Source organism: Peromyscus maniculatus, chromosome 7 (genome assembly GCF_049852395.1).
Source record: "Peromyscus maniculatus bairdii isolate BWxNUB_F1_BW_parent chromosome 7, HU_Pman_BW_mat_3.1, whole genome shotgun sequence".
Classification (NCBI taxonomy): Eukaryota; Metazoa; Chordata; class Mammalia; order Rodentia; family Cricetidae; genus Peromyscus; species Peromyscus maniculatus.
Genome location: NC_134858.1, coordinates 2,312,285 through 2,327,671, shown reverse-complemented (window position 1 = coordinate 2,327,671; position 15,387 = coordinate 2,312,285). Strand labels below are relative to the sequence as shown.

At 37.7% G+C, this 15,387-nt stretch overlaps 1 protein-coding gene across 6 annotated transcripts in view; it reads left to right on the top strand.

Moving 5' to 3' along the window:
- The first annotated feature begins 534 nt into the window (after positions 1-534).
- The window catches only part of Gria4 (glutamate ionotropic receptor AMPA type subunit 4), a 384,585-nt gene continuing 369,732 nt past the window's right edge, over positions 535-15,387 (top strand). For 3 of the 6 annotated variants that reach the window (XM_006983746.4, XM_016002318.3, XM_016002322.3), the window contains exons 1-3: positions 555-954; positions 1,488-1,666; positions 2,800-2,958. In XM_006983746.4, the coding sequence (XP_006983808.1) occupies positions 1,579-1,666; positions 2,800-2,958 (247 nt within the window). In that variant the 5' untranslated portion in view covers positions 555-954; positions 1,488-1,578. Of the gene's footprint in view, positions 955-1,487; positions 1,667-2,799; positions 2,959-15,387 lie in introns of all 6 variants that reach the window. The other 3 variants (XM_006983747.4, XM_006983748.4, XM_016002319.3) reach the window with 3 other exon arrangements.

Sequence of the window (15,387 nt, the reverse complement as noted above, 5' to 3'; positions counted from 1 at the left end):
GCCTTTAAACACGTTTTTAGTTTACACTTCCTTCTCAAAGTTAATTCCTAATTCTGTCCAGTGCCTTTTAAAAGAACATATTAGAAGCCTCTCAGTTTTCATCTGTCTTCATCCTGTTTCTTGCCGGTAACTGGTGACTGCTTTCTGCATTAAATTCTCTCTCTCTCTCTCTCTCTCTCTCTCTCTCTCTCTCTCTCTCTCTCTCTCTCTCTCTCTCTCTCTCTCTCTCTCTCTCTCTCTCTCTCTCTCTCTCTCTCTCTCACACACACACACACACACATTCACACAACTCCCTTTCCTAGCACGTGTAAACTTCTCTGACTCCCTTCACCGCCCTTACCTCCTCCAATTCTTTCCTCCTGGACCCCATCCTCTTCACCCCAGGGGCTGCCCTGTGCCCTTCTTCCCTCCTTCCCTTGCTGAGCACCTTCACCGCATTCATTCCCATCAAGGGCTTTGCAGATTCCCGGCCTGTTTGCTGGTGAGAAATCTTTGCTGCAGCTGCAGCAATGACTAGAGTACCCGCGCGCGCGCGCACCCGCGCGCGCAGCCCCATGGCAGAGAGGACTAGGCTGGGCTAGGCTGAGAGGAAAGGGCTGGGAGAGGGGAGGCAGCTTGTCCTCCCGCGAGCCTGCAAGGATGCGGCAGGGGACTGAGACCATGGGGAGGTGCTAACTTCCTCTCCAACCCCCCCAGCCGGGGATCCGGGCTGGCATACCCGGCCCCCCGGGCTAGTTTCCTGCCAAGCGCATCCAAGAAGCCAAAGGCGCTTTGGAAAGCATAAAAAGAAAAAAGAAAAAAAAGGGGGTGTTGGAGAGGGGTGCTGATCACCAGAGCCGGTCCCTCCGCACACCAGCGAAGAAAGGAAGAAGGGGATCAGAGACAGGAGAGGAGACGCGAGAACTCCAGTCTGCGGACTGGCTCGGGAGCCTCCCTGGAGACCTGGGCGCTCTGGTGAGCACCGGCTGTGGGGAACGAGGCCTTCGAGGGGCGATGGGAAAGGGGCGCGGGGAGGAGGAGAGGAGAAAGGGTAATGGAGGCGGGCAAGGGAAGAGGGGCCCGCGGCGGGTGTGCGCACTCTGGTACCCGGTACTGAGGCGCGGGGCTCGCGGATGCAGCGGCCGGGGCGGGGGCCGGGTGCGAGCTGCGGAGCGCGTGTGGCGCCCGCGTCGGTGTGGATACGAGCAGGCGAGCGCAAGTGAGCCACAGACAGAGCGCATGTCTCATCCCTGCGAGCAGAGCAGCAGCTAGACCCGCCACCACCATCTTCTGCATGAACATTATCAGCAGGACAGAAAACCTCCCCCAGGGCTATGGAGACTGCGGGAAACATCTGGCAGCTGGCGATGGATTGCTGAGGGGAAGCAATCATAACCTCAAACCACCCAAACCTCTCTCTCTCTCTCTTTTTAATTCTCGTGGGTTTTTTTTTCTTTTCTTTTCTTTTTCTTTTTCTTTTCTTTTCTTTTTTTTTTTTTAAATTTTAGCGCCATCGTCTTCAATGCCACTCTGAGGAGCCTTTAGCAAGAGTGTGAGAGAAAGAGAGGAGAGCGCGCACCAGGGAGAGGAGCAAAGAAGATGAGGATTATTTGCAGGCAGATTGTCTTGTTGTTTTCTGGATTTTGGGGACTCGCCATGGGAGCCTTTCCAAGCAGCGTCCAAATAGGTGAGTAGACGGCTAGGGAAGGGATGCATGTGTCTGAAGTGAGTTAAGTGAGTTGCTGCTAAGCAATTCAGAGAATCCTACAGAGGCGCCTTCCCTTTACAATCAGACAGTCTTGGTGCAAGTTCAAATAGTAGACACAGGCTAGCACGCCCAGCCCTGACGCTTTTTCCATCTTGTTCGCCAATAGGTTAAATTAGAATTGGAAGAAGTTGAGAGGAAGAGAAATACAAGATAAATAATCCTCTGTGGCCTTTGATTGTATTTTATAGCTCAGTTCTTTCAATGCTTTTCTCTAGAGCCAAAGGAAATATCGAATTTTATTTTTTTATATTTTTGTTTGTTTTTTTAAACTCAATTATTGCTATTCTGAAAGATGCAGCGTTCTTACTATTACAGAGACTGAGAAAAGAGCGTTTTCTATCCACACCTCTTGCCTTGTCTTGCTAGTAGATGACAGATTCAAAAGTTAGACCCTTTTCCAGGAACCTTCGCTGGTTTCATTTTGCTTTGACTCACGCTTTTGCTGGTCTGTATTCTTGGACACCCGCTCTGTCTCTAGCGACCCTCCCATCCTCTGTTGTGCTTGTCATTCTCCTCTCTGGTCTGTTGATGGAACTCCGCTATTGAATTTCTTCCAGCCCAGCCTCAAACACTGCATCATTTTTTTTTTTTTCATGTTTGTACTGTGCACAAAACCGAACTGACTGGGCTGGGTACACACAAGCATGGGGGCAAACTAAGTTCTCTACCTTTTAAATCTGCTCTCCTGTGCCTCCACATTCCTCCGCTCCCGTCCTGTATTTTGATGGAAATCTCTTTTTGGTTATCTGCATCCTCACTGTTAAGAGAGAGGTGCCCTGAACTGGCTGCCTCAAGAGGGCAAGTGAAAGAAAGCAAAACCCACTAAATGGTCTCAGAGGTCATTGTGACCATAACAGATTGAAGCAAGAAAAAGCTGAGCTGCCCTGAAGACTAAAACATTAAGCATGCAGTGCAGGGACAAAAGCAGCCCCTGTGGTATGGCAACAGAGCTCCTTAATTGTGTGTGCTTGCTGTTGGAGATGTTTGGCAGTCCCGGGGCTCGTGCAACATCTAAAACAGGAAACAGTGTGTGAAGCTGCTGTCTTTCACAGGTGGTCTCTTCATCCGAAACACAGACCAGGAATACACTGCTTTTAGATTGGCAATCTTTCTTCATAACACCAGCCCCAATGCCTCCGAAGCTCCTTTCAATTTGGTACCTCATGTGGACAACATTGAGACAGCCAACAGTTTTGCTGTGACAAACGCCTGTAAGTAAATATAAGTTATAGCTAGATTGGAAGAGAGCTGAAATGAGGTAGTGGGATTCCTCTTCTTTGTTAAGAAAAAAACAAAGTTTTTTGTTGTTTTTTGTTTGTCTAGAAAAAATTCCAGATTCCAACTGCTGCATGATATCAGAGAAAAGCCGTAGCTTAGAAGGGCTTAGTCTTTGGGATTTTTAGCCATCTCTTTCTCCTACCCTCCTCTACTTCCCTCCTTCCCTTCCTTCTATCCTTCCTCCTTTTCTGCCCTTTAATTTTTCCCTGCCTAGACCAAACAAGCTGAATTCTCCTGTAACATTTTAGTATTGTTTCTGTCTTCTGAATGCCATTGAAAACTGTACTCAGTCTAGTGTTTTATACCATCCTTTTGGTTTTTCCTTCTTGAGTTTCACTGGAGTAAGCTCCTGTCTTCCTTTGAAAGAAGTCACAAGCTCTTCCCAGTGCTAAAGGCCATGGTGAGGAGGCCAGAGGAGTGGTGATGTGGAGAAAATGCATTTAAGTAGGCTGGTAGACACGACATAAGATCCAGTGATGTCATTTGAGGCTGTTCTGCCCTTGTATTTTAGTTTGTAACTGTCTCTTGCTGTCTTAATGGACCTAGCTGTCCCCGAAACTGCACGAAGCCTGTCCCTGTTACCAGTCACTTTAGTCTCCAATCTACCTGAATTCTAAAACACACCCAGTTGGATCTCCACACAATGAAACCACATGAGTGACCTCACATAATGCTAAAGGGATCAGTTGTGCAGAAGTCCCCCATCAAGATTCTATGTAACTTGATGTGAAAAAAGAAGCCAGATAACTGCATTAACGTAAAACACTAAGATGTGACCCATCAATGACACTGGGCTGGCTTTTAGTTCAGTTCATGATGCATGGGAATATTTCAGATGCTCCCTCAGTTTTCTGTGCAGATCTACTGCCATGTTAAAACAATGTTTCTGAATTATCTGAGACATGAGGAAGTGATTTCTACATGAAATGGTGAGTGCTTTGTTTCTATTGCTCCAAGTTGGAAAATCTTTTAATTAAGAATTGTCATAACAAGCAGATAAACTGAACAAAGAAAGAAACAAAATAGAAAACAGGGTTTTAAGTGAAGGAAGATATCTATTTTATGAACTAAAGTGCTTGCATTCATATTTATTTGTCATTAATTCGCTTACCATATAACAGGATGGTTATTTTGGAGGTCTGTTTACTACTAAATTTTATAACTTAATTTCATGAAGATGTTGAAGCTTTTGACAGTTTTACAAAATGTTGTGGTCATATTGTTTGTCATGGTTTCTATGCTTACTACTACACAGTGGTTATTGCTTATTTGTTTTACTTGGTGATGGATTTAATATTGTTTTACTTGGTGATGAAATTAATATTGTTTTACTTGGTGATGGAACTAATATTGTTTTACTTGGTGATGAAGCTAATATTGTTTTACTTGGTGATGAAGCTAATATTGTTTTATTTGGTCATGAAATTAATATTAAAGCAAAGGCATGTTATTTTAAGGCAAAGTGCATATAAATTATAGCTAGGTGTTTGGATAGTCATTTATAAGTCATTTATAAATTTTATGAGGTATTTTCTTCATATGTCAAGTATTAAATGAGATATCAACATTTTGCACAATTCTACTCAAAGCATTTTCATTAAGGAGTGATGGTTACTTCTTTTTTATTTTATGTTTATTTTGTATCTCTCCTAAGATTCTGTCAGGACATGTGTTACCAGCTTGGAAACTAATTGATTATCCAAATATATTATCCAAACTGAGGGTACTTTGTCTACAGTGAATTACATTTGAATACTATCATTTAATTTTAAATGAGTTTCCTAAATGTGGTATTACACTGTGTTTTGTTTTTGAAAATTAAGATCTTAAGAATTGGAATGGTTATGCAATGACATTCAGCTTTGTAAACTGTAAAGTGCTAATCTTTCTTCCTGCATACAATCAGTTAACTGCATTTATCATTATTTTAACTAGCAGTATTTCAGTTATGTAACAAAATTTCATTACATGAAATGAAATGGTAGTGGTAAAGCATTGGTAAAGTTGAGAATGTGACAGCTGGTTACACAGATAATAAAAGAATTTAAAAGTATGAAATATAGAGGATGTTCTTCCTTAATGTGCAACTAAAACAAGTAACTTTAGATGTATCTAAGTGCCATACAATGTTGGCAAGCTAATGTTTTTCACATTCATATATAATTGGTTCTATGTAGCTGTTTAAAAATACTTTTCAAAGCAAATTGTAAATAAACAAAAGTGTTTTCTAGTGAGAAAAGGATACTTATTTTTGATGAATCCCTTAAGATAAATACAGTCTACATTTGGGGACAATCCATGGAGAATGTAAGTCAGGTGGTTGATGCTTTTGGGTAGACTAAGCCAACACACACACACACACACACACACACACACACACACACACACACACACACGAATCAACTCTAATTACAGGTAAGCAGTAACTATAAGTTAATCTCAATTATCAAATTTTATGCCTTTGGGTACAAAAGGGTAAAAATATTCTTGAAATTTGGTATTTTAAAAAATTATCATGGGTTTTTTTTTTCTTTGCAGTGACACAGACTGGATTTTCAAACTTGTTATGATGGAATGAATATAAATAATAATATGTTACACTTAATTTATTTTAATTGTTATTTTCCCACACTGGACTTTATAAACTTCCAGTCTCCTCTCTCTATGAATAAAGCACATTAGCTAGGGTACATTTAATTAGTTTTATGGGAATTACACTCACACAAAAACCAGACAAGAATAAAGTGTGTTGGTTACCTGTTTAAAAGACATAATCTAATGCAGATTATCAGGACTAAAAATAAATCAGTTCACTAAAACATCCATGTATCACTAAACCACTCTATGTATAGAGTTTACCAGCTTGTAAAACTGAACATGATTAATTCAAACAGAGCTATTTGGGGAGGTTTCAATACCATCTTGCTGAAGGAAGCAATAATTTGGGCTTCTAATTTTATTATTAATATTTTATCTTCAGCAGTAATTATATATCTTTAAATTAAAATATTGTTTTTTTTCTTAGCTATTCATATTGCTAGAAAGTCAAAATTCACAGGATAGCCAAAGGATATTATAAGAAGTATGGCTAATAAAAAAGCAACCATTTTCAACAACAAAAATATGTGTAATAAGTAGCCCTTTTACTGAGACATTCAGTGTCATTGGATATTTACATTTCATTATTGTGACCTATATAAAGTATACAAACTAATGAAAACAGATATTTCAGAGTTAAATAATAAATATGGTCAATGTTTTTAAATTGAATTCTTTAAGTAAATGTGTTTTATATAGATATCACTACAGTTATCTCTGCAAAAAACTGGATAATGTTCTTACAAAACATTTGATACAATCAACAACAGGCTAACTTTGGAGAGATATTTCCACTATTTAAAGATATTTAGCTAGGAGAATAAGATTTGTTTAATTTGACCAAAACTAGTAAACAAAATACTAACCTATCAGCAAAATTTCTAAACACAATAATATTTGAGAAATTATTAATTTAAATTTTCACTTAGAAACATCATCACATGACCAATCCCTTAATGAAGCAACTGTTGTGACATCACCTACCAGCATCCAGTCTGTGGAGTGATGCTTTAAATTGAACAGTGATAAACCAGATACACGGCCAAAATATGAAAGAGAGTTATAGCTTTCTAGACTCATTCCTACTTTTAAAATCTGTAGATGGCCTAACCAGTGAGCATTTTTTTCTTTACCTATTTTCTAATGATGTCCTTATCTTGCTCAAATTCTCTGCCTAAAACAGTCTGATCAATTGTTTATTAGATGAAGGCAGAGAAGTTATAATCATTGAAAAACTGTGTATTATGCTATCGTAACAATGAAGAAAGTGGTTTGGTTTTGAGAATGAATAATATTCACGTAGCCCATGCTGGTCTAAACACCACTATAGAACACAGACTAACTCGAGCCCAGTGCAGTCCCTTAGTCTCTAGATGGACTGATATTCCTAAAGGAAAGCATACACAACAGTATTTAAGCACTGTTGAATTTTACTCCACATATTACTGTTGGGTACCCTTAACCTTCAATGAGTTTTTACTACTGTATAAGTGCAAACTCCTATGGGGCATATTGTATATAATTTCATATTCTCTGTGGATTTAAATTAACTAAACAATTATATTTTATGTATCCAGTTACTTTTAACATTCTCCTTGGATATTTCAATTTGACAAGTAAATTGTCCACCAGAAGAAGTTAAATTTACCTTCAATAAAAGAACAGACATGTGATTCCTACTAAGCATGTTGGCACACACCTCTACATGAGTTTTTTTTCCTTTCTTTTTAGTTATTAACTAAACTAATAGTTGTTTAGTTAATTTAAATCCACAGAGAATATGAAATTATATACAATATACCCATAGGAGTTTACACTTATACAGTAGTAAAAACTCACTTAAGATCAAGAGTACCCTACTATCATATCTGAAATAAAAATCAACAGTGCTTAAATATTGTTGTGCACACTTTCCTTTAGAAATATCAGGCCTTATAAAGCTAAGAGACTGCATCGGGCTGTAGCAATAATACTAAGCAGGGTAAAGATAAAACTTTATTCTTCAAAGTAAAGATATAAAATAGACAATAGAATTGTTTGCTTGCATTTGGTTTTAGGAAAATTAGTTAGCAGACTGTGATCCATTGAATGTTCATGTTGGGAATTGATAGAAACAACAACCTACAGTGATCTTAAGTAATTGTTTAGTTTTGTGATTTCTCCCCTATAATTTCCCTTTCTAAGATTAATGACAAAAATATGAGTCACATTGCTTCAGCTTGTTCCTTTTGCAAATGATGAGAGGATTTATAATTCCCACTTACGTATTTCTGAGTAGTCACAAGATGAAACTTCCACAAAGTGTTAGAAAACTTATTATTTTTCCCCAAATAGGTGTTATCCCAAATGTTGTTTATTTGAGGAAGACGGAAAATATATTTACTTCCTTCCAACAAGAAAGTATTTATCTGTCAATCACCAATCTATCATTTGCCTATTTATTGATATTTCATCTCTTTATAGCTTATATACAGAACACTATCATTTTTCTGGATTTTAAAGTAAAAAGTAAAGAACATGTTACTTTATAAGATTGTTTTAGTTTTGGGGCTGTTACCACATAACATGATTTAATTTGTCCCAAACTAATGTTACATTAAACGTTAAACAGTCTAAGGAGACAGACCTTATGCTTTAGCTTTATATTTTTTGGCTCAGAGTAACTTCTTTGTTTGTCTGAGACTTCGTAGGTGTTTTTTACCAGGTACCACTCCAGCGATTTTACCAGGAAGCCTCAAGGTTATCAAAAATATAATATCTCTATTGAGATTGCTTAAATTGAATTGTAAAGAAGAAAGAATTTCCATTTATCATTCCTCTAATTGCAGTATTTTGAAGAAAATAGAGCAAGGCAGTTCTAGGCAATTTGTTCATTAATCATGTGGCAGTGAATGATGGAGCAAAGGCTAAGATTGTATTATATAAAGAATCCATCTATTCATTCATGAGATTAGATAATGGATATGTCCATTTATTCATTAAATATATTCAAGAAGAAAAATTCTACCTAAGATACTATGTAAGAAACTCAGAATGCAAAACATTTCAGAGTAGCTGCTACCCTCCATGAGCTATTAGTGGGAAGGAAGAGACAAGTCAGTTAGAGAATAAATTATAGTGAGCTAAAGAACTATGAAGAAAAAATGTAGCTATGACATAGAGAAGCACAAGAATGGTCAGCTTGGCACCAAGCTTGGCACGACATTTGATGATCTTGCCTAATCAGGGTTTTAGCCTCTTGCTGAGTCATTTAAAAAAGAGGGAGGAACAAGGGTGTGAGTAGATAAAGAGGTGGTACATGAGAAGATACCTGGGAAGCTGGGTCTGTTTAAGCTGATTTGGTTTGAGTGGAGTATGAAAAGCATAAAGAGGAATCAGTGTGCTAAAGGACAGGCTTTGTAGATTTACAGAAAATCTATATCAGTTGCAAGACACCATGGAAGGAAAAAGAAGACTCGTAAATTATTTGAACTCAATAAAGATATGATCAGATTTGCATTTTATAAAGAGCAATATGGTGGCACAAGAAAACATATTTGAAGGGTGTGACAGAAAGCAGAAGTAAGTCCCATTAGTTAAATGTCAGCATCATGCAATTTAAAGTGATGGATGCTTAGATCAGAGTGGAACCACCAGGGAAAGAGAAAAACTCATACACCACAACGTTTGTCAGGACTCGCTGACTGGTCAGACCTGTGTGGGAGGGTGGCAGAAAAGTGTGGTGAGAGTAAAGGTTGTCAGCTGACATCTCTGACCTGAGAAAAAACTGTTTTACTAATGATACTGACTAATGGAAGAAGTAGATACAGGGACAGAGATCTGGGTGAAGATGGTGAGTTCCCTGTGGGTGGATTGATTTTGAGCTGCTGAAGGCACCCAAAGAAGATGCACAGTAGAAAATTGGGCATGAGTGGAGGTCTTGTTCTCAGTCCCAGATGACAGCATACTCTAAAGCCATGGTGGGAAATGAGATCATCCAGATAGCACAGCAGTAAATCCCATACCCCTAATGTGCCAAAATTTACAAAGTGAGGAGAGAAAAATGGCCAAGCAAGGGAGTCTGGAGGAAAATGAATTGGAGAGTTTAGAAGAAAAGATATGAGAATACTTCAAGTAAAGGAGGACTGGCCTCATCAAAGGCTATAAAGAAAACTGTAACACTCTTGGCAGGTCTTTATATCTGTTTTCTTTAGAGTGTTCATGTGTACTTTTGACCAAGAAATTTTTTACCAAGGTCTCCTTTATTATGCCCACAAATGTTCTACTAATATATAATTTCCTATGTATGCTGGTCAAAACCATTCTTATCTTTTTTTTTTTTTTTTTGGTTTTTCGAGACAGGGTTTCTCTGTGTAGCTTTGCGCCTTTCCTGGAGCTCACTTGGTAGCCCAGGCTGGCCTCGAACTCACAGAGATCCGCCTGCCTCCGCCTCCCGAGTGCTGAGATTAAAGGCGTGCGCCACCAACGCCCGGCCATTCTTATCTTTTAATTAGAGGTAGGAAGGGACAATTATCAGGCTTTTGAACAAGAGAGATTGAATTTGCAAAATAAGAAAGGCTAAGCTACACTCAGCTCCTTCATCTATGATCACAAGAAACAGATACCTATTAAGTAGGAATCTTTGTGAAAAGTAGCAAGATGAATGGAAGAAAAAGTCATGTCTTTAGAATTCAATTAAATTTTCAGTTATAATGGAACATTTTTCAGTCAATCTTAATATTTTTAATATTTCAATGTACATGTATTTTCTATTTGTGTTTCAGAGAGGTTATACAGGTTTTGCATATTTTGTTGATACTTCATAGAAATGCATTTTGATCTTGCAGATAGCTGTTTAATTTACATACATGAATCCAAGGTTCTACTTATCAGTCTTACAAAGTCCTAAGAGAGGAAACTTTCTATGGATGTTTATTTTACATTTGGATTGAAGGAGGGAAAAGAAATTGCCCACTTTACACAATTGTGTGGCTAGTGCATTGTGTTTGCATGTACATTTACAAAGAGATGGTCTTCAATGTTTGAGCAGCTTTTCAATGAATTTTCAGTCACACAAAAGGTCCAGTTCCATAGCCCTCAAGGAACCTCCTACCACTTAGTAAGCAATTCTTTGTCTCCACCTTTGTCAAATGGGTAGAGACTAGGTTTTATCCAGGTAGCCACCCTGGTATAGCTATACAATCAATCTACATTCTAACCCAATGCCGAGCACAGGCAGTGTTTCCTCAAAGGGAATGCCTTTGGTTTCACCCTCTGATCTCTTACTGTAAGTTTATGGCATTTAAGTGTGTCACTTACTATAAAGCACTTCATATTTTGTATTCACTCTTGTATTTTTTTAATACAATTTACCTTTTTTCTTTATTATTACTACTTCTGGAACATTGGGTTTCTGAAGGTCATCAGTGACTTAAAAAGGATTAAATCCAATTGTTTCTTGGTCTCCAGCATCCCTGAATATTCTGCAGGAGTCAATGCTGATGACTCCCTGTTCTCTGAAACTCATTCAGCCCCTGATGATAATAATCATGCTATTATAAGTATTGCAGGAGGCTTTGGCTTTGTGTTACTGTCAGTTTTATACAACTATGAAAGGTAAACATAGCTTTTGATTCTTTTATAACAAAAGAACATTTAAACATTTAAAATTTGCCTAAGGCCACAAAGTATCATTGCTGTATGATCTTAAGGTCATTTCTCTAAACCACTGTACTAGTTGACAGCTATTTGTGCTCAATACAAAACCAACAAGGTAACCATCACCTGGTGTGACTGTAGGTTTCTTAGATATTAATTTAAATATCAAGAATTTATTTCTAATAATATTTGTTCGAAAGAGCAAAGGTGCCTAGCATTTTACATTACAATGAAACTTGTAATATGACACAAAGACTTCGGAAGTCTAACTGTTGACAGTTGACACTCCTATTACTTTATATTGCCAATTTCATGTCACAAATGCCACCATGTATAAAACATAACAAAATGACTCCAAACTGTTTGGCACTCAGGGACAGATGCTCTGTTAATTGGCAAACGTACAGATTTCAATAGGTGAATTATTTCACTTAAGCATATAAATATTCATGATTAATTTATCCAGTAAACTGCTTTAAGATGTTCTTAGCTATCAGGCAAGTTCTCCAGGGTCGTCTTTGACATGTTTTCTGATTCTAAGTAAACAAAGGGTGATAGTTAAGGTATATTGAACCCAAGTCTGAATTGATGAAATTTTCAAGCACCATTTCCTAATCTCTCTTCATAAAATTACCATATCATCAATGAAACTTCCAATGATGCATTAGGAATTACAAAGAAAGAGTATTTAAAATGTTTCTTCAACTGTAGCAAACATGTTCCATAAGCTACTCAGTGCTGGCTCACTTTAGCCTTTCCTCATTTATTTTTCTTGTGTAAGTACTTGTTCCAAAATGCAGTTTTGCCATCAGTAATTTTAAATAGATTATGCTCTAGGTTATATTCATTTTCATATTTTTATTTAAAACTAACATATGCTTGTGAATTGTCAACTGTCTGAGCATCTAAAGAGTCAGCATACTTGGGCCCTCAGGATCAACATTTAGGATAGTCCTCCATTTTAATATCACCACCACCATTGTGACTGTGAACTGGCTATATATTCATATAGCAGCAACTTCTGGTGATGAAATGACTACATGAAATAATGTGAATTTGAACTTTTAATTGATATGGTCAGATGTCCTTCTTTAACCAGTGCTGTGTAAGTTTGCAGCCTCCAATGTGTGAGAATAGTTGTTTTCTGTGACCTGACAACACTGGCCACTATTGGTCTCTTAAATTTTCACTCATCCTGATAGGTGACAATGATATCTAATTACTACTTTAATTTGAATAATTTTAATATGAAGGAGGAAAATTGTCCTATACTTAAGAGCCTTGTGTATCTCTTTCTTTGTGAATGGTTTGGTCTTTTCCTTTGTCGGTCGGTGCTGTTTTCCTTAAGAAGGTATTTTACACTCCAGTCATTAACTGGCTGCTATGTTGGACATTAAGCTTTCACATGTCATTCAGCCTCAGCTTCCTCACAAAGATCTTTTGTCATACAGACATTGAAAGTTTGTATTTCTCAAATTTATGAGTCATTTTCTTTTTGGCTTCTTGGTTTTGTGTTGTGATTCTAAGAAGTATTCTTATTCTCAAAACCACAACAATTTATCCTCTATTCTAGGACATTTATGTTTTTAAATTTTATTTTTTTAAATTAAATATTTTGATACTTATTTCCTTATTATGATTAAAAGCCCTGTTTTCTGCATTGTTATGTGAATAAGTTATTTTTTAGAATAAAACTTCAAACTGTTGCATCAGTGCAGAATCATCTCCTTTCTCACGGATCGAGAACCCGGACTACGTTTCTTCAGTTTATCTCTTGCAGAGCTCCTCCTGTGTTCTTGTCACCTGCTTCTCTTTTTCCAACAGGTCTAGGGGTCCTACTATGGGTTTGGATATTTGTACCATATATTTTACACCATATCTCAATGTTTCCTTGATTTCATCTTCTTTTGATGATTCTTCCTTGACGTCTGACCAAATCCTCTTGCTTCTACACTCAAAGTGTATCACAGATATTTTCACCTTCTTCTCTAATTCCATCAACCATGTCCAAGTCAGTGGTGCTTCATTATGATTTTCATGGTTAATCACCTGTTTTTATGCTGTGTCCTTCACCTACAATATGCAGCTGAGTGTATATGTGTGTATGTGTCTTTGTAAATGTTCATATGTATTGTGTGAATATTTTATATATTTGTGTCCATGTATCTGTGTGTGCACATTTATGTCCATGTGTGTGTTTGTGTGTGAAAGTAAAAGTACCCACATGCTTCCAAGCATACGTGTAGAAGTCAGAGAACAGCCTGGGGCGTGGGTCCTTGCCTTCCTCTTTATTCAAGGCATGGCCTTCTCTGTTCACAGAAATGCCTGTCAAGAGAGTTGGATGGCCAGTTTGTGGGGAATCTCCTACCTCTGCTCCTATCTCCACTTGTACACACTTAGATTTTAGACCTGTGCTACTGCCTCAGCTTTATGTGGGTGCTAGTAATTCAAACTCAGGTCCTCACACTTTATCCACTGAAGCATCTCCCCAGGCCTCTCAATCTACTTTCTATGTTAGAATCAAGAGTGCCCATCTAAGTTTACAAATGAAAGAACACCTGCAGCTTTTCCTTGTCCTTTGTTCCCCTTCTCGCTCTGGACTACTCTGGTCTTCTGTCTTCTGTCTGTGCTTTCCACTTCTTTCCATCCAGTTGTTTGCTTAAACAGCTTATGAACCTTCAAGATTCAGAGCAAGTGAGACTATTCCAAAAATACTGCCCAGCATGTGCCTCAAATCACAACTCCACTTACTCTCTGTACCAGAACATCAAACTAATAACTACCTGAAATTTTCACAATTTTAAGCATTTTTACAAAATTATTATGTTTTGCAATCTGTATTTCCCTTTGGAATAAGATCTTTCAAAGCAAAAGATGTTGTTGAACATGTTGTTAAATGACAGAGCATATCTCTTACAGCTCCTAATACAGTGTGAGAACCAGTGAGAATCTGCGTACATGGGTAGGAGATCTCTTTGCTAATCTTGTTGGACACACTTAAACTCACTAGCAGTTTCATGTGTCACTCTGGAGAAAGCAAGGTAAAGGTGTGAAAGGACCAAGAAGCTGATACAGAGGAGGCGGTCCGTGTTTTCTCTGTTTTACACATTCATTTACATCGTTTCTATTCCATGTGACCTCTAGAGTGGGCTCAGGAAAGGAGTCTGTTCTGGGAGGAAGAAGATGGATCTCTAATGCACATTGGTGTAAGATCCTGGTCAGATAATGCCTTGACAAATTTAAATCTGATAGATGAGCATTTCAAATTTATTTATAACATTTGGTGTGTACTAACAGAAGAACTTGAAATGCAGGTTCAAACCACTTTGAAAGCAGAAAGAGCCCAGCTGGAAAGGCCAGGTGAACTAGAAAGCACACTCTGGGGAACCCATCTATGGAGACACTGCCTGCTTCCTCAGCACATCTGAAAGTTCATGGAACTAAAAAATTTCTGAGAAAAGAGCATGGGCTTAGAAAGTACAATGTTACTCACAGAAGTTCTTGATCACTTCCACAGCAACTTTTGACATACATTTCCTGACAATTTACTTTTTTATAATTTTTTTATAATCCTTTGTTCCTTTCTTATTTGAAATGTGCTATCCTTGAATAAGTACTAAATATATCTGTGGAGACGTCCATCTTACCCAGTCATGTTTGGAAGCATTTCACCCCCTTCTTTCCTCCAAGGATTTAGAACCAAGAGAAATACATTATTTCTCCCTTGGAAATTTTGCATACTTCTTTCTTGACGGGCAGCCTTCAATATAAAAATATTTCTTTTATTGCTGAGGAACTAATTCCATATTTACTATTTGATGACATCATTAGCCACTGAAATTTTTCTATTTTTCCATCCCTGATTTGAGAAGACAAAACTATACTTTTTCTCTCATATGTAGGTCCTAACTTTCATTTTTGTACATGTTGTGAGGGTGCATTTTAACTATAAAGCTAAGGTAAACATAAGAAAAGGGGAGGTGTTGGAAAAATACAAACGATCATGAGCTGCATGAAAGGAAAAGAAGTTGTCTGAGATGAGATGACACAAGGTAATAGGGGGAAAAATATCTCAAATAAATCTTGTTTGAAAAATGCGACCTATAATGAGAATTAACTATTTGTCT